Source organism: Sphaerodactylus townsendi, linkage group LG04, assembly GCF_021028975.2.
Source record: "Sphaerodactylus townsendi isolate TG3544 linkage group LG04, MPM_Stown_v2.3, whole genome shotgun sequence".
NCBI lineage: Eukaryota > Metazoa > Chordata > Lepidosauria > Squamata > Sphaerodactylidae > Sphaerodactylus > Sphaerodactylus townsendi.
The window spans coordinates 81,048,322-81,068,277 of NC_059428.1; the positions used below are offsets into that span (position 1 = coordinate 81,048,322).

Below are 19,956 nucleotides of genomic sequence, written 5' to 3' on the forward strand. Positions count from 1 at the left end.
TAGTTCTGGAAAGGCAGTGCATGTTTATAATACAACCGAGTCCGTTCTTGTCGCTGTTTTTTTCTTTATTAACTTCCTGCAGCCTCGCCCGCTCCCTTTTCAAGCCGTTTACGCCCGTCTCCACTTCGTGTTTAGTTAGATCCCCCGCTGCGCGCGGCTGTTGCCATGGAGACAGAGTGCGCGGCTTTTCGACCCGGCTTCCCGCTCCGCTGCTTTAGCGTTCAGGTTCGTGTTAATTCTCCGCGAGGATGATGCGGTTGTTTAGAGAGCGGGCGAGGTGAGAAGAAACCAACAGGGGCGGGCCTCAAGGGTTTTTACTACGCCGAAGCCTAGCGGCTCCAGAAGACCCAGGGTTTTAGTTACGTGTAGGCGAGACCTGTCACTGTTGCACATACAAAGCAGCTAGAACGGTGGTGTATCAGTGTCGATCTCGAAACGGGATTCCTGACACCCTTCAGCTGTTTCCTCCAGTTAACGTGTCTCCAGTGTCTCCTCTCTGTTGAAAGATAGTTTCTTGTTCGTTCGTTCTTTCTTTCTTTCTTTCTTTTTGGCTGTCAAGTCACAGCTGGTTTATGTCCATTCTTGGTGGAGTTTTCAAGGCAAGAGATGTTCTGAGGTGATTTGCCATTCTTTCCCTCTGTGTCATGAGTGTCATGGTGTTAGGTCTCGGACCCTTAAGCCAATAAATGGACTCTGAAGTACTGATCAGTAGCATTTATTGATGAGTTATCGAAGAACCATATTTGGCAAAGCCGGTTCTCATGAAACTGGCATTCACAGTCCCCTTTATTCCCCACTGGAAACCCCCATCCCATTTTCCCAAGAGTTTGTGAAAAAGTTTTTGGAGCTGAGGGTGCCCCAAGGTTGGCAGCAGATAGCAAGAGAGAGCCACCTGGCTTCCTGCCCCATGAGATAACGGACGTAATTATTTTCTTGTGGGACAGAGGTACCAGGGAAAACCTAGTTGTTTACAAAATGTGTGAAGCCGTAAAGATCAAGGAAAGAATGCACAGGTGGCAGTGGTTACATATAGCAGGCTGGTTACATATACCTTTCTAGCTGCATTGATTTGTTGTCTTAAGCAGTTACATTAAATTGGGAACGCATCTCAATCACATAGATACTATCCCCATGACACATGGTTGTGGTATTCCTTGCAGGTCTCTCATTGAAATCCTTGTCAGGGCTAACCCTGCTTACCTTTTGAGATCTGATGAGATACAGATTAGCCTGGGCTATCCAGATTAGAGCTTCTTGCCTCTTAAAGGTCAATAAAGTTCCTAGGTTTTAAGATGGTAAGTGCCTTAGAGTTGCTTTGGCTACAGCATGAGAAAAAGCAAAATAATAGTTGCTTTAAAAAGAAAGTCCATGAGAGAGCCTGGCCTACATGTTGCTGTTAAGGAGAACAGTTTGTTTTGTGACTTGGATTTCATGATTCCTGCACATATTTCAAAAAGGGATTAGGAATTCGCCTCCTGATTTACAGAGTTGTAAGATATTGTTGCAGGCCAATTATGTTTTGTAGTTAAGTGGATATGGGCTCTCGGTGTTTTAAAATTTTGAATGTTGTGATGGTGTTATACCTTCTGCTGTTCTACAGAGGGAGCCATTGGATAAAGGATTGTGGAATGCAATAGTGGTTTAGAAAGTAATTTACACTATTACCAAGAAAGAAAGCATTACAAAGAAAGAAATTTCATATTCTCTGTATTGGGCAATACCTTATGCTGTTCAGATCAGTAATCTGCAAAGGAAAAACAGTACATGTTGGATATCCAACTAGATAAGGGGACTTTTACATGTCATATTGATTGTTCATTTTCTGGACTGTCTTGTGTATGCATTATCGCCATGCATTATTTATTTGTAACATGGAAGAAATTGAATTGTCCTATTTCATAAAGTCTGCTTTAAATATTTGGCAAAGAACTCTGTACATATTCTAAATAATCTTAATTTAAGTGTTAAAGGCTTAAAGCAGTCGCGAAGCTACAAGGAGGTGCGGGGGGTGCGCTGTGCACCGGGCACACACCTGGGGGTGTGTGGAAAATTGCCCCCAGGCCCCTCCCCCTTTCTCCGCCGCCGCCGTGCCCTCCACCCCCTTCCCACACTTACCTTAATTCCTTTCCTTTTTCAGAACTTTTTCAGGCTGCAAAAGGCCTGTTTACAGTAAAAACGGTCTGAGGAACTACAGTTCCCAGGAGAACTTGGGGTTCACAAGGTCTCCTTGGAAGTATAGTTCCCATCAGCCCATTTTTACTGAGAACAGGCCCTTTGCAGTCTTAAAAAGTTCTGAAAAAGGAAAGGAACTAAGGTAAGTGTGGGAAGGGGGGGCGCTGTGGGGTGGGGGTGGGCACCGCAGTGGGGGTGCGCGCCGCGGTGGGGCACCGTGGGGTGTGTGGAAAATTAGAATGCGCACCAGGTGCAGTTTGGCCCAGCTACACCTCTGGCTTAAAGTTAAACTATCAGTACTAAGCACTTTTTTTACCTGCTTAATGTATTTTAGCAATCTTCTGGGGAAGGAAAGGCATTTCATAAACATGCTGTAATTTGGCATGTTATCATTATACATGTCATGTAGCAGAGGAATCCCAATATGTCAGTTATAATTTACTTGTTTTTGGTTTTACAGTTTCTCCTCAAATATGTAAGTTTTTGTGTGACATTTCTGAAGGGTAGTATGTTAGTCTTTCCTTTATGGCTGCATTAATTAAATGAAAAGTTTTTTGCCTTTCATCCTGTACAATAAAGAGCTATAGGTGGCTTAAATTTTAATTTAAAACAAATGCACAAAAGCATACAAATTAAATAAGAAAAGTTAATCTTAGACTAGAACATAGGAGGAATGCCAGTGTGGTATAGTGGTTAAGATGCTTGATTTACAAAGGTGTAATTCTGATTAAAATAGCACCATGCAGTTCTTCCATGAACACAACAAACTCATTAAATTATCTTTTTCTTCAGCTTTTCTTTTTCCCAGAAGCCATCTGAACCTGTCAAAGAAGCAGTGCTGTTCTGGGTCTTGAGTATCTTTGAGTTTCTGCTTAATTTACTTGTTGCTAATTGTACATTCCTGATACACACTGTCTGTCCTTGCCTTGTAAGCACATTTGCCATATAGATCATGATATCATATCTGAGTAATGTCTCTCCATCTGGGTGTATAAAACATTGCATATTTTCATTATGCTTAGGTAATACACTTAGTGGCTGCTCCTGCTACCTTGAGCTTTCTCTCAGTCCAGGTACATGCAGCTGTTCCTGAGAATGAAACTTCCAAAAAGAACCTACTAAAAATTGATGAGGTAAGATTCTGCCTACTCTCTTGTTCCAAATCAGCCATAGACTTGTTTCAGTGCACACATCAATAATTAGACTGCTTATCCTCCTGGTACACAGTACTGCTTGTGCTTCTCACTTGCCACAGTATAGTAACTGACATGGAATAAACGATACCCAAAGCGTTCTTTTTTTGCATTAAAACTGTGGAAGTAGTTGTACTTGCTGCTGTTCACAGCTTTCACACTTTGTATTTTGCTGCTTTTCACAGCTTTCACTCTATACCAGTCCAACACCAAAATCAAAGTATGTAGATGATCAACAGACACAGCTGGAGGATAGTATCTGTTATATGCGACATTCTTTGGAGCCATACACAGCCTGGTTTCAGGTACAGTGATTTTACATTATCAAGGAATTGGGAGTATCAGCAGCTTCAGAATTCATTTCCCTGTAAGGAGCATATGACATATTGACCTGTAAAAGTGTTCATTTCAGTGTTACCATTTGATCAAAACTAACTTGAAGATAATAATTCTAGTATTCTGCAAACATACCTAGTTGACCCAGTGCATTAAAATGCAAAGTCCTCCCATGTAATGTAGATTCTGTTCAAGCCTGTCATATGTCCTTGTGTGACTGAAAGTAATGAATTGGTTCCTCTTAGAAATTAGTCTCCTGTCTGTATCATGGTGAGTGCTGACAAACATATCCATCCACATATATTTGTCTTGAGATCCTGTTTTGATAATAGGTATTCTTTGTATGAACTGTGGAGATGCAATCACAAGATTTTAAAATCAGCTGCGATCTAGATAAGCTACTTAAATATACTTTATGCTATGCTACTAAATTTCCTAACACAATAAGGCTAGAAAAGTACTAATTTCTGAGGTGTTTCTGTCCCAAAGAGTCTCTGCATTGTCTCCTGTTGAGAGTAACCTGTAAGGATGTCAAACTAGGAACAAGATGTAGAAGAGAATTAACTTTTTATCATTGCAAAAAGCCTGCCTTTTCTGAAAGGCTCTTTCCTTATCAGTCTTACAAACTGATACTATCTAGATTTAGGTGCTGTAGATTGAATTTAGGCACACTGCTTTCAGACTTTGGTTTTGTGCTAAGAGTTGCTTTCACATTAGCCATCTAGTCTGAAATTGCTGTGATTAATTCACTGAATTCTAACAGAGAATCCTAAAGATGCAATTGGCAGCCCATTGGATTTTACTGTGTTCAGTGATTTTTCCACTTTTTCCCCAGACTTGATTTGGTATGCCTTTTTAGATATAAAACTCAGTTGCTGTCAAAAACTGATGTAATTTCTTTAAATGGTTCTCTCTTCGTTGTCATTCCAGCTGCCTGGTTCTGTTGCAGCATTGATTAATCAACTGTAAATTGTCAGTTGCAGAGTGTGGAGGTAGTTGGTAGTTATAAACCTTTTTTACTTTGCAGTCAGCTTGACTCCCTGCTCATTACTTCTGAAGTATGTCCCAGTGTGCTTAATAGTACATTCCTCTGTGGGTATTGTTTTTGATAACTGTTGGGCTGTGCTATGAATAGGTAGATCATATTTGCTCCTGTTGTTGAATAAATCCCTGGCCCCTCAATAATGCGGCTGGCTTCCACTCCGGCCAGGGCCTTTACAGCCCTGGCCCCTGCGTGGTGGAACTCTCTCTCTCCAGCTGTCCGGGCTCTGCAGGATCTTGGTGAGTTCCGCAGGGCCTGTAAGACTGAGTTGTTCCACTGGGCTTTTGGAGAGACTGGCTGCTGATGCAGCGCACCCCCCCCTTTTGGGATCTCTCCTCTCTGATGGTCCTCATAACATCTGAGGGACCTACCACTCCCCTCTCGGGAGGGTTTTAGCTGCCAGACACAAGGCATTATATACTGTAATGCTGTGTTTAAATAGAGGTTTTAACTATTTAATCCTTTAGAGCCATTTATATGTTATTACAGTTGTATTTGTTATGTTTTAAACTGTGCTCTACTTTGATTTATATGTTGTGCACCGCCCAGAGCCCTTCAGGGGAGGGCGGTATATAAAACTAATAAATAAATAAATAATTTATTTAGCATTCAGAGAAATGTGTATATTAGAATATTAAAAGGAGCAGAAGATCTCCCCAAGTTAGCCACTTAAAACATCAGAGCATCAGGCAAAGGATATCTATGGGCTCTACTAACATTATCTCAGCAATATGAGAGCCTCTGTACCCTGGCTGCTTTCCACAACACTGCTGCAGTGTTGAAGTCTTGAAGCAAGGTGGAAGGAACTGGCAGTGTGACCAGTGGTGGTATGGGCTACATTGTGGGCTTCTAGTGTATGAGGGAGGTCTCCTAAGGCACAAGTTCATACTCAGTTGATTTTATCTGAGTGAGTATTTTTCAAGATATCTTGCATGAATTTGCATCTTAAGTGTATCAAATGCCACTTAAGGTTGGTTTAGTGTAATTTCTGTATATAAGTTGTTATGCTTTCATTAAATGACTGAAACAGAATATGTACTGCCACCTCATTTTAAAACATTTAGTATTGAAAGATATAAGAATTTTTGCATGTTGAGTTTCCATGCTATTCATGAATCTACAGTAAAATCTTTGGACTTTGTTCTTCTGGACTGGTATGTACTCATCTAATACTCAGGATGTTTTGATAACAGTTTTACAGCCATACACTGAGAGGCTCCTATCTCTGAAATTGCATTATTAATTCAAGGATGGAGACTAGATTGCAGTAGCATGGAAATCATGTTGTTGTCAAAGCTCCACCCCCCTTAACTTCAAAAAGAATATTTTGGATCATGAAATATAGATACCCTGAATTGTCTGAGCTTATGGAAGAAAATCTGTGCTTTCCTTAAAAGTCATTGTAAAATAGCGATTAGCAACATGTTGATCATTTTCAAGTGGGCTCTTTCTACACGTTAGTATCTGGTGGAGAAATGGAGAACAGCTCTTTTTTTTTTTTGCATTTCAGAGAGCAGGGGCATAATGCCCATTGGGCAAGGTGGGCAGCTGCCCAGGGCACCACCTTGAGGGTGGCATCAATATGCATTTTTAGCCTGCAGGGAGTGCAGTTTTTAGGCTAATGGCACTAAAATTTCAGCATATCATCAGGAGAGTGTCCTTATGCTACCTGTTTGAGGTTTGCCAGGGAGTTCAGTTATGGGACTCCCCAAAGGGGGTGCTCTCATTCTCTATTTCATTTCCTAATGGGAACTAATAGAAGATGGGGGCTACAGCCTTTGAGGGTCCATAACTTTGGTCTCTGAACCAAACTCTCGCACCAAAACCTGGGGGGGGGTACTCATTAGGGCAGTCTTCTGATGTGACCCTGTTTTGAGATTGTGCCTTCAGAAATATGTTTCATCGCCTGTAACCCCCGAGTTTGAGATCAGTTAATCAGTCACGTAGCCTCACATACAGATACTCTTTAAGGCTTGATTCCTGCAGGTGCATTTTGGGATTTATCAGCAATTCTGTGTTTTCAGGGAGACATCTGAGACTGTCCTGATGGTGGCTCTCCAAGCTTATGTGGTCTAGGGGTTCTAAAGTTGAATTCCCCGAAAAGGGCAGCCCCCATCTCCTTAAGCAAAGAAATGGGGGGATGGGGCACCCTTACTCTGAGGGTCCATATAACTTTGGGACCCTGGAACCAAACCCTGCACCAAACTTGGGAGTGCCATCAGGACAGTCTCCAGGGATGATACACCATTGAAAATTTGGTGTCAAGCTTACATTCTGACAATGCTTCTGCAGGAACATCCCAGAAATTCTGCCCAAGAATCTTTGTTCTGCATTGAGTTTTCTGTGTTGTTGCCAATGGGGCTGTAGGCTGGGGGGGGGGGCATTTGGAAGGTACAGTCTCAAAACTTCTAGGGTCTCATTCAGAAGTTGCCCATATGATAAATTTCCCCTCAGGCTTCAAGTAGTTTGGGCTGGGGCCAAAGTTATGGGACCTCAAAACTGTAACCCCTATCTCCTATTAGCTCCCATTGGAAACAATGGGGGCACCCCCTTTGGGAGTCCATAACTTTGGACTCCTTGAACCAAACCTCACCAAACTTGGGGGGTAGCATAAGGACAGTCTCCTGCTGATACGCTGAAATTTTGGTGCTGATATGTCTAAAACTGCACTCCCTGCAGGCACCAATGTCCTGGTGCAAAAAAATTTTTTAGTCGTGGTGGGGTGGCCGCCCATTGGGGGGGGGGCATCCAACTCAGGTTTTGCCCAGGGCTACAGTTTGCCTCATTACGCCCCTGTCAGAGAGCATTTCTTTAAATTGTTGCCAGTTCTGATAGTGGTATAGTTTTTCATTTCAAATATCTTAAAGGGCAAATGTCCATTTTTTAAATGGAGGCATGGTCCATTTTTGTGTGAAGTCACCTCTTTTCAGCTTTTGTTGTGTGATTGCATTTCCAAATTGCGGGAGATGCTATCGGAATTGTTTGTAGACTTTTTTTAATGAGCCACTTTACTTTTCCCACTAGTTTTCTATAGTTCGTTTAAACTGAAGCAGTTTTTCATATAATATATCAATATAGTGCAAAACTGAGGGGAAACAACAAAAAAGTCAGGGATTACAGGAAGATGCCACCTGAAATTTAAAAAATCTGATCCAAATGTGCTATGCATACAGTTTAAAGAACCCATCTGAAAGTGCCGTCTTTGAAAAGATTCTGTCTTTCTTTTTATTAAAAAAAATAGGATTCAAAATGATTATCCCAAAATCGGATAATGTCTTCATGTGAAAGTGGCTGCTCTGAGGGGTGTGCACCTTGAAAAAAACAACAGTGTTTTCCAGATATCAGGCAGCTAAAAATATCAATGTGTCCAGTAACTCAGGTTCCAAATACCTGTTTGGTATTTGAATCTGGGGTGTTTTTTTTTGCGGGGGGTGGGGAGATCCAGAGGTGGGATCCAACCAGTTCTCACCACTTCTCTAGAAGTGGTTACTAATTTTTTTCTGAGTGCCGAGAAGGGGTTATTAAAGCAACCTCCCTGCCCAATAGGGACTGGAGGAGCGTGTGTGCGGCGCCGCCACTGTTTGAATCCCACCACCATAGGAACCTGTTATTAAAATTTTTGTATCCCACCACTGGGAAGATCTAATATTATTCAGTTCCATCACTCCTTATGGGGAATCTTTTTAAATGGCTTGAGGGGCTATTTTTTTAAGCTAATGGTTTTCTATAAGGGGAAGCAAAAAACTTCACACTTTCTCCTGGGAAAATACTAAGCAAGCACTCAAAAGCAAGCAGAGCAGACCAGAAGTCAGAAGGAAGCAGACCAGAAGCCAGAAGAAAGCAGGCAGAACCAACAAGTCCAAGTAACTAATGCAGAACCAGGAAATCCCAGCAGAATCAAAGTCCACAGAAGCCCAGCAGAACTAATGTCAACAAGGGGGCGCTTTTGTAAGGCCAACAAAATCATTTTTAATCCACAGAAGCCCAGTAGAACCAGAGACAGCTAGGCAAGTCTGTAAGACACTAACAGACACACTAACATCGGTTCTCCCTAACATGTGATCCCACTTGCCTGTGAGATCTGTTTCTCTCCCGACCCCGTTTCCTGGGAAACATGCAAAAGAAAAAGAAAACAAGCTGCCTTTGAGAGGTTTAAAGTTTAAATTGCTGGCTCTGAAAATGCACAAATATATCCAGATGTATTCAGGACTGGAGTTACTGGCTTTGGCAGAGATTCTCTGATGAGTATTCAGAAGTATCTGAAAAATACAAATAAGGTTTTTTGGGGGGTATATTCTGGGGTCCTGTTTATCAGACCACACATCCCTACTCTGGTATGGCTTCCCAGTCTTTCCAGTTAGCTATCAGAAGGCAAAACAGAAGCTTAGGGAGAGTATGAACTATAATAATGAGATGTTAGTGAAGTTCTTTGCTGTGTGTACACTAGGCTAACACACATTGACTCTTTAAAGTTTCAAAATTAGTTGCTGGCCAGGATTCTAGCATTCATTTAATTTTAGCTACAGATGTTTTACCTCACATAATTAAACTGGCCAGTTATGAGAAGGTTCTCTTTATCTGTGTTGTAAGCGTTGATGCAACAAAAACGCACTGTCTGAGCCAGAAAGTGCTGTGCTAGTATAAAATGTAAGGGGCTTGCATTGTTGGAGTGCTTGAGGACAGCATTCAAGCTGTGTTAAACAGTATCCATTTTAGTAAGGTTCTAGTGGATGCCGTGGAGGTCAGCCTCTGCTGCCTGGGTTTTCTCTGCTCTTGAGTTAAGGAGGTGGAACCAACTTTTGGCCAACTCCCACTTCAAGCAGCTTCAGAAGGCCTCTCTGGACAACCTAGTATCTTCCTGCCTTGCTACGGGAGAGCAGGTTCCTCAGTAGGCTCCTTTGTTCTGATCGATTGTTTGTGAGTTTTGAGTGCTTGTGATCGTCTTGTTCTGTTTCCTTTCGTGTGATTGTTCGTCTACCATCCCCTACCAAGTACTAGTTGTGTTTCTGTGCGGTTGAAAGGGTGTTTGTGTGGCGAGGCCTACTTCCCGCCAAAACGGACGCCGCCATCATGGCTGAGGGAATCAGCCGTTCCGCACCCTTCTCCCCGCCACTTCAGAGCCAACTCTTTCAAGATCAGTCCGGTAAACACTCGGGTAGCAGCGTAAGAGCCTTCCTCCTCGTGCACAGCCGTGAGGGCTGGGAGAGAAGACGAGCTGCTAGGGACTCCAGCGCGAGTCTGTGAAAGCTTGGCCGGTGGGTCCTCGCTGAAGGGAGCTCCCGCTCAGATGAGCGGGAGCCAGCTGATCCTCTTCGGCAGAGCCCTGCCCAGGCCGCCGCAGCCGCTCGAGCGCACGCGGGATGGAGTTAGTGCAGCGAGATCGCGCAGCCGCCACCGGCGCCTTTTGGTAGCAACCTCACGCTGCGTCAGCTGCCTCAGACAGCCGGAGGTTTTAGCGCCATCCACATCCCATTACGCTGCAGGCAAGAGGGAGAGGGGAGGCGAGTGCAAGGCCAAGGTGTCCCCAGGCCAGCCTCGGGCGCTTGAATCGGGCTTAATTTCAACCCCGACAAGCCTTCTCTGTAGCCATAATGAAGGGACTCCCATCAGGGAGGGGAGGTGGGCCACGGGCTCCCCAGTGTTCCCCCCTCCCAGCCGCAGAGGGCTCACTTGTACTCAGGGGCAGATCACAGTCACCACGCAGGGCCAAGAGAGACAGACTCTGGCGCAATCTTTCTCCCTATTCAGACAGTAGCTTCGTCAGTGAGGGAGAGCTGGTTGACTCTGATCATTTCTCAGACACAGAGGCCCCTACAGCAGAGCCCAGCGAGCAGTCCCACAGGCTTTTTAAGGTGGAGGATGTCTCATATCTCTTATCTAAAACCATTGCAGCTTTGGAGCTGCACGATTCCGCGGACGCGGAAGACCCCTCAGAGAAGAAAGCTAAGGCCATAAAGGGATGCCCCAAGGGCCTGGCCTCCAGTTTCCCCAAGGAGGAGGAGGGTGAAAAGTTTTTCCCGCTCCCAGAGTTATTCGAGAGGAAATACAGAAAGGAGTGGGCCACCCCAGCCTCAAACAAGGGATTTCCCTCGGTATTCAAGAAAACTTACTTGATCCCCCCCCCACCTTTCCTTCCTGACTAAGACCCCTTTAGTGGACGGGCCCGTGTCAGCCATACAGTCAGGGGGACTGGTTTACAGGGATGGGGAGGGCTTCATTAAGGACCCGCTGGATAAAAAGGCGGATCACCTTTTACGCAGGGTGCACGAAGGCTTGGCCATGTCCTCCAGGATCCTTGCACCCGCAGCCACGGTAGCCAGAGCCGCCATTGTTCTGGTCTCAACCGGCCGTTCTCGAATATGCTGCATCCCACCAGGAAGAACCAGGGGATCAGGGAGGGAGCGGAGCTGCCAGGTTCTGGCTGTTTCCTTCCTGGCTGATGCTAACTCCTAGATGCTCTCTGCTCCTAACCTCTCTCACGCACCATGGCTACCGCTTTCAAAGTGGTCCTGTCAGCCCTTTGGCTCAAGCCTTGGCAGGCGGACACGACGATTCCAAGATGGTGGTGTCCAGCTCTTTGACTCCTTTGAGGCCAAGGCCTTGTTCGGCTCAGAGCTGGACCGCATCCTGGTTGACACAAAAGCATAATAAAAAAGCACCATGCCCAAATATGTCCGGGCAGACAAATCCAAATTCTACTCCCTAGGGCAGTCCTTTCTGTCCTACAGGACCATCCTTTCAAGACACAGGTAGAGACATTGTGCCAGAAGGTGCAGCCTTGGCACGCACTAACCCTCCTTTCGCAAGAGTACATTGGACTTTAGACAGACTAGTAAGTTGTGGCAAGTGGGCTTCCCTCGCCTGCGGAATCTGGCGGAAACAAGGCATGACTGCCCAGATCTTCCCATAGGAGCCCGTCTGCTGGCCTTCAGTCCGCAAGGGAGGTGCCACGTGGACGCATTTCTGGGTCAGGGAGGTAGTCTCGCGTGAGAGGGTAAATCCTTGGAATTCAGCATCATGGCCAAGTGAGATAATTCTCATCTCCCATCAAATCCGTCAGCCACAATCCCTCCAAGGCAATCTCAAGTTGGACAGCCGCGAGGTCCAACATCTGCTAGATATCAGGGCTATCCCTACCAGTACCTCTTGGAACAACGATTCAAGGGGGGGTACCTACTCCCACTTTTCTTTCATTGTTCCTAAGCAGTTAGAACGGGGAAGCCAGATCTATCCCTCAACTTGAAACACATCAACGGGCACCCCAGGAGGTTCCCAAATCTCGATGGAATCTCCTCAGGTCTACCATGGAGATGATGATCCAGCGCCGATCGACTTCCCCTTTACTCCTCTCTCTGGACTTGGCAGAAGCCCATCTGCACATTCCCAATACACAGGGCTCACCAACGGTTCCCTTCAAGCTTCTGCTTTACATAGACCAGCTGCAAGACTTCCAATATGTAGCGTTGTTCTTTCGGCTGGCCACCGTCCCCCAGGTGTTTCATATCACCTAAGGTGCTAGTCAGCCCCAATTTCCCTCTTCAGGGAGCCAGTGCGGCATTCACTCTATACCCATACTTCGGATTTCGACATACTGATCCATTCTCGAGATCAAGAGACGAGCGGTGAGTGGGATGTAGCCCTAGTTAACAACAGATTCTGGCTACTGTAGGCAACGGGCTTCATTGTCGTAATCAGGGAGGAAGAAGCAGGCTCAACTCTGCCTCCAAGTAGCCCAGACCACGGAACATCTGGGAGCCAAGATCAGCACTATCGACTGCAAGTTATCGGTGCCAGACAACAAGGTCGCGAAGATTCTGCAGACAGTCTCTCAGACCCTCAAGTGCAGACAGTGCAATCTTCTCCAACTGGCGAGTCTTTTAGGCCTCCTACTATCCACCATGGACATGGTCCAATGGGTCAGGGCCCACGCCTTAGTGGCCTCTTCTAGTCCCTCTGGGCCCGTTTGCCAAAACAGATCATCCCTCAGAAGGGACCCGCCCCTGAGATTCGAGCTCACCACCAGCCCGCAGTGGAGGTTCAGCTCCTAGGAGAGGGTGGCTCTCGCTCGGGAAACACCTCTGGACGGAGGGCAAGGTCTTCACGGTTCCGGACCCTCAACACATATTCACGGATGCCAGCCTATCGGGCTGGGGGGAAAAGCTAGGTCATCTCTACGTTCAGGGAACGTGGTCGGCCAGAATGCAATCTCTACCCATCAACGTGCTTGAGATCAGAGCCATATTCCTGGCTCTCAAACACTTCCAGAGGCAGCTCCGTCAAGCGCACGTGATCATCCACACGGACAACATCTCAGCAAAGTGTTACCTGAACCATCAGGCCGGGTAAAGGTCATCAACCCTCCACAGGGAGGCATTCAAGATCCTCTCCACATGGGGCAGAGCTAAAACCTAAGGCGTCCATAGAGAGCAGAGGCACATCAAGGGCCTTCCCTGAACACGGAGGCCGAGTTAAGGTCTCAGGCAGCCAGATCCAAAGAGATCCGGGAGTCGGAGTGGGAGTCTGAACCCAACCATCTTCTCCAGCTTCGCATCAGTCAGCAGAGGTTCGGACACCCCAGCTGATAGACCTCTGCCCTGCGTCTCAGGAAAAGGCCGACAGGTCCTGAAGTGCTTTTCTTTCCAGATTTTCCCACCCACCCTCTGGCACTGGGGACCCAACGCCCTGGACGGGCAGACTGGCCAGAAGGCCTATACGCTCGGCCGCCCATTCATCTCGGTCCATTCCCAGGTCTCCTAAGCACCGGGTCCAGCTGGAGAGGAGGCTACTGATTCTGGTAGCCCAGCCTCTTGCACTGGCCCCCCCCGCGAGGCCCTGGTTATTCCTCAATCCATCCAGGGAACTAGAGCATTTCCCCTCCCTTCCTCGGTCTCCCAGTGCGGTCCCCGGATCTCTACTGTCACAAGGTCCCATCCTGCACCCCAGATCCAGTGGGCGACATCATTGCTTCGGACCGGCCCTTGGCTGTTGAGAGGAGCATGCAGGCTGAAGGGAGAGGGTAGGCTACTCCGAGGAGGTAGTCAACACCATGCCTAATGGGGCACGAGGAGAAGTCCACCATAAGGGATCTAAGCAATTCTGTCCTGGAAGGCCTTTGTCCCAGATGGGATGCAGGCGCAAGAGCTTTGGACCCCTGAACAACCCACCGCTTTCTGCTATCCTAAATTTCCTCCAGGAGGGTTGGCCATACAAGGGCGGGACTCAGAAGTGCCACACTCCTAGACGCCAGCTGGCCCAGCTCCTATGGCCAATGGGTCCTTCCAAAGGTGGGAGGGAGTTCCATCACTGTCCATCCAGACATCCAGAAATTCCTCAGAGGGGTCAAACTTTCCCAACCGCCAGTAGTCCATAGATTCCCTACATGGCGCTTAAACACCGTCTTGGATGCGCTCACTAGGTCACCCTTCGAGCTTCCATTCACCTTAGGTGGCTTAGAATGAAGCTTCTATTCCTGGTGGCCATTAATACTCTACCATTGAGCGGGTTTGAGGAGATCAAGGCTCTCTACTAACCCTAACCTCTATGCCAATTCTTTCCGGATAAGGTTGAAACCTCAATGCTGACCCCCACCCTTTAGGCCCAAGGTGGATTGCAGCTTCCATATTAGACAGGAGGTGGCCCTCCCAAATTTCCGTCCGGACCCAGGGCCCCCCAGGGAACGGCTCTGACATCACCTTGATGTCAGACGCTCCCTAAAAGCTTTTTTCTAATTCGGCATTTGAACAATCTCCAAGAACGACTGAGGAGCCTTTTCATTAATGTGTCGCCTCCTCCTAGGCTAGGAGAGCCCATGTCCACGGCAGCCATAAGCTCTAATATCAGGACATGCATTATGGAAGCCCACAGGGCAAGCAATCTCCCGATCCCAAGGGGGATCACCGCTCACTCTACGCGTGGCACTGCAGCAAATGCTGCATTGCTCAAACAGATACCCTTGGAGGAGATATGTAGAGCGGCCACTTGGGCCTCCCCCTCCTCCTTCGTACGTCACTATAGGATGTCCTCAATAGATGCAGTTCAGGCATCCTTTGGCAGACGCATCCCTCAAACACATCTTAGGGGATTAAACAGCCCAAATCCCATTGGGGACAGCAATACTGCTCTAGAAGTCCAGAATGAGATCGGCCTCACGCAGCATCCACTAGAATCGACCCCATTGGGAATTTACCTCACCAAGGAAGGGGTCTTCTGGTGGATGACGTGAGGCCGTCTCGGCCCACCCTGTTGGTTTTTTCTCCCCCATCATGTGTGTTCTTTTCCCAGCTGTAGGGGAACTCCCCTCCCAGTTGGAATAGCCATCACTTCCTCTACTAATTTGGAGAGCCTACTACAATACTAGCCACTCCTAGAATAGTTGTTGACCTGTTTTAAGTTAGGTCGTTTTCTATGTTCCTGTTGGTGTTTTGTTGCATATATGTTACACATGGCTTCGCCCGGCACTCAGATACTGGGTTGTAGAGGGCGCTACGACGCAAGTGGGAGTAGCCAAAAGTTGGTTCCTGCCTCCTTAATCAAGAGCAAAGAAAACCCGAACGAGATGGCCTCACGTCATCCACCAGAAGACCCCTTCACGGTGAGTACCCAATGGGTCGTTCTCTTGGCATATTGAAATACTTGGTTAAACTGATAGGATAAGACAGGTTTTATGACATAGCAAAGGAGCATAGGAACAGGAATTGATCCATTCAGTCTGGACAATTGTGCCAGAAGTGCAAGCAGCATACACTACAGAAAGATTCTTGCTGAGTTAGTTTTGCAGTATGTTCTGGGTGCAATCCTAAAAATAAGACTGTGCCTGCACAGCAAATAGCACTCAGGACATAAGGAATCGCTAGATGCCACTTCACGTTGCTTGAAGGGTGAGAACAGCACTAACAGTATTTATGTTTATAATACAGAGACTTCATATGAATCTTTCAATAAAAACTTTGGCTTAAATTTCTTTGAATAAATTATATGTTATTGGATGTTTACAACAAATTTGTTATTTCATGAATTCTCTCCTCCTCCCTCCCGCCTTAGAATGTTTATGGCAAAGTCATGCCCAGAGCAGAAAAAGCAGTGGAATACAGTAAAGGTAAGATCTTGTTTTAAAAAAGCCTCCAGGTGTCATCAGGCAACAAGATTTTAATGCAGCATTATGTGTTGTAAAATTGCAATTATGTTGAATGTTTCCCTATTTAATTCACTATTTATGACTCACTGAATTATAATGTTAAATGTTGTCATATGTTCTGCCTTCAGATGAGAGTAGAACAATGTACAAGGATCATGTGAAGGACATTTAAAATAATTGGATTCTTCAGATGACTTGTTGCTTGTTCGGTTGTAGATGTTCAGACTGACTGCACAAAGCATTCTCCTTAGTTCAATCTGTGGGTAGTTATATAAATTTGAGTCTTCAACTATGAAGTTGTCAACTTTCTTTAAGACATTAGGACTTCTAAAGAATGTTGTTCTTTATTCTCAAGGTCCAAATCATAGCTTACCAACTGAAACTGAGCTAATCTTTTTGAACTATTGGTTTTTCCAATATACTGTATGTCCTTTATTTTGCTGTTGCAGTGCGCTAGCCATACTTTAACAAAATTAAATTGTGTATGAATAGTATATTGCCATAAAGCTCTAAAAATACATATAGAGGGGAAAATAGTCTTGATGGGGGGGCTATTTGCTGCTCTCAAGTTGGATGAACACTCTGTTGCTAACTTTGCATAGCAAGGAAACTAGTGCTGCCTTTTCATAATCCTTCTAGGACATAAAGTAAACATAAATAAAAACAAAGCTTTACAAAGTCTGGCAATACAGGCAAAGAGAGCCTTGCTTCTTGGTTAACTGCTTTTCCGCCCCCAAAGCAGCTGTAAGGACTCCAGTACTACACATGCAGTCAAACTTTTTATAATTTACCATATATACTCGTGTATAAGTCAACCTGCATATAAGTCGAGGCACCTAATTTTACCACAAAAAACTGGGAAAATGTATTGACTCGCGTATAAGTCGAGGGTGGGAAATGCAGCAGCTACTGGTAAATTTCAAAAATAAAAATAGATACCAGTAAAATTAAATTAATTGAGGCATCAGTAGATTAAATTTTTTTGAATATTTATTTCAAAGAAAAACAGTAAACTAGCTCTGTAAGCCCTGATTCTCCCCTTCGTCCAAATCCACCTCCTAGAGAGGCGCGGGGGGGGCATGATTTAAAGGGAGAATCTGGGGAAAATTTGAGGGTGCCTGTCAGGGGAGGAATGTTTATGTTAGCTTGGTACCCAACATTTCCAGAGTATCTTTAGGAGACTCTCCTGAGTGATACACCAACCCAGGTTTTGATAGTGAAGTTTGGTCTCAGGATCCAATGTTATGGACCCACGTAAAAGTGGTAAGCTCCCATCTACCTATTAAGCTCTATCCGATTGGAAACAGTGGGGGATAGGAGCACTCCACTTTGGGGGTCCATAACTTTGGACCCCCTGAACCAAACATCACCAACATGGCTTCGAGTATCCAAGTAAAGAGATTATCCCTGATGATACAATCCCAGGTTTAGTGAAGTTTGGTTCAAAGGGGTCCAAAGTTATGGACCCCTCAAAGCAGTTGTAGTCCCCATTTTCATTATTAGGCTCCCATTGGAAACAATGGGGGATGGGGCACCTTGGGGCCTAGTCCACATAACTTTGGGACCCCCCTGAACCAAACTTCACCAAATTCTGGCTTCGATATCATCGAGGAGTGTCACCCTGGATGATAGTCTTCAGCTGAAATTGTGGTGCCGCCAGCCCTAAAAACTGTGCCCCTGGAGGTGATAAAGCAAAACCCTAAAAATATTTTTTTAAAAAATACACCTCACTCGGGCTGTATAAGTTGAGGGGGGCTTCTTTCAGCAGCAAAATGTGCTGGAAAAAATTTTGGACTCCTATATCTGAGCAGTATAAGGCACGGTGAATTTCAAGTAAACAAGCAACAAACAGGCTATCCGTTCTATCCTGTTTTGATAGTCTTTATCAGAGTATATAGTATTCTACAAGGCAAATAAGGTCATCAATACTTTTTATATAATTGCACAAACAACTTGAGCATACAGACTATCACCATGGATTCACTTACCACACTGGACAATGTAAGCTTAGCAATTTTAAGATGTGTTCCTGGTCTCTTTGAAATAATCAGTATGGCACTGGTTGCTGATGCAGTGTTCTATCCATATAGGGATTGCACCAGGTTATAAAGAATAAATTACAAACAGATGTGCTCATCTTGTTAGTCCACTAACTTAGAGGTAGATGGAGTTTAAAGTAGACAACTAGCATTAATGCACTGAAGATGCAATGACTGTATATAATTTAATACTTTGTATTCATATATATACCCCTTTTATGAAACATCCTATTTTTTCAACTTTACTGCATATTAACAGTTGCAAGAGATTGACTTAGTTCTCTGGATTTGGGTTCTACATTATTCTCACTTTACTTGTTAAGTAATATGTTCACTAATAAGCTTTTGTATCAAGAGATCACCTTACACACTAAGTAAACTACTGATTTATGAGCTTTTATAAACAGTGATATGGCAGTTGGTTCCTTATAGTGTATTTTTTGTATTTGTTTGCATCTTGTACAATTTCAATTTTCTTTTCTCTAATTCTGTTATACTGTTCATTGCGAAAAATAGTATTACTATTATGGAGGGAGGGTAAACTACCCAAAATACAAGCCTTGTCCTCATTATTATAACAAAATGTTTTGTCTACACTATACTGTATTTTTCTGTCATTTGTGCATTACTGTTTACAAAATGGCAGCATAGCTGTCTTGGAAACAGTTGAATGCATGCTTCAGGCAAAAGGAGAGATGATAGACAGAAGTAAACAAAGATTTTTCTCATGCTATTTTCTATTATAGTAGAACAAGAAATGATTTGATCAACTTGTAAGGCAGCCAAGTTATATCCTAGGACAATGGTGGCGAACCTTTTCGAGATCGAGTGCCCAAACTGCCACCCCAAACCCACTTATTTATTGCAAAGTGCCAACACGGCTATTTAACCTGAATACTGAGGTTTTAGTTTTTAAAAAATAGTTCGATCAGAGGCATGTGTTACTCGGGAGCAAGCTTGGTGGTTGTCGGTGGCTTTGCTTTGAAGAAACCATGCAACTCTCCCAATGGGTGAATCATGACCCTAGGAGGGCTTACTCAGAAGCAAGCCCCATTGCCAGCAGCTGAGCTTACTCTCAGGTAAAGGATTGCACTTTAGTTCTTCACATGAAAATCTGGGGGGTTAACAGGGTTACCTACACTGCTTACGCAAAATTAGGTCTTAGGTTTAATGCTAATAATCAAGCCCAGCGGCCCAGGCCAGCTTAGATGTGTGTGTGTGTGAGGGTGACTCAGTTTTGTGCGTGCCCACAGAGAGAGCTCTGAGTGCCACCTCTGGCACCCGTGCCATGGGTTCGCCACCACTGTCCTAGGAAATTGTTCTTTTATTTCAAGTTTTTTGCCTTGCAAATTCACTGAATCGTTTCTTATTCTACCATTTTGATAATACGCAACCTGGGTGTATCGAATCCTCAAGAATCCAATCATGTGCCAAGTCAGTCAGTATGACAAGGGACTCCTTTTTGGGATTTTTTAAAAAATTAATTACAGCCTTGCAAATAAATTGATATACATTACTGGCATGCAGCTAACATGCAGCACTCCATAGTAGCCTGTCATTATATATAAAATGTTATAGGTAAAACCCCCAGTTATCTTGGAAATTAAAGGAAAAAATTAAAAAGAAAAAAATAGCATTTCAGTTGTTAAGTAATTCCAGAGAAAACAACCAAACTCTACATTTTATTTCCTAGATTATGATTGATTAACTCTAGGCCCTATTCGGTGGGAATCACAATACAACAAAGGCAGCTGTGGTAGCTGCACTTTTTGTGGTACTTCTGGTGGATTTGTTTTATTGAAGGCAGTTTCAGAGAAAGGACAAGGCACTCAAAGCCCTTTTTCTTATCAGGCACACTTATCAGGAACCAGTGGACTGCCGCGGTGGTTAAGAAAGCCCAGCAAAGACTGTACTTTCTGAGACTTTTAAGGAAGCAACAACTAGATGGAAAACTTCTGGTGTCCTTTTACCGCTGTGCTATAGAGAGTGTCCTAACCTACTGCATCTGTGTATGGTTCTCCAGTTGCACAGTGGCGAATA

The 19,956-nt window shown here is 44.8% G+C and overlaps 1 protein-coding gene across 3 annotated transcripts in view; it reads left to right on the forward strand.

The window, feature by feature from the left end:
- Positions 1-19,956, forward strand: part of APOO (apolipoprotein O) — a 38,681-nt gene that overhangs the window by 147 nt on the left and 18,578 nt on the right. Inside the window, exons 1-4 of one of the 3 annotated variants that reach the window (XM_048493419.1) lie at positions 7-225; positions 3,195-3,305; positions 3,551-3,670; positions 15,784-15,838. In XM_048493419.1, the coding sequence (XP_048349376.1) occupies positions 166-225; positions 3,195-3,305; positions 3,551-3,670; positions 15,784-15,838 (346 nt within the window). In that variant the 5' untranslated portion in view covers positions 7-165. Of the gene's footprint in view, positions 1-6; positions 226-3,194; positions 3,306-3,550; positions 3,671-15,783; positions 15,839-19,956 lie in introns of those variants that run through there. The other 2 variants (XM_048493418.1, XM_048493420.1) reach the window with 2 other exon arrangements.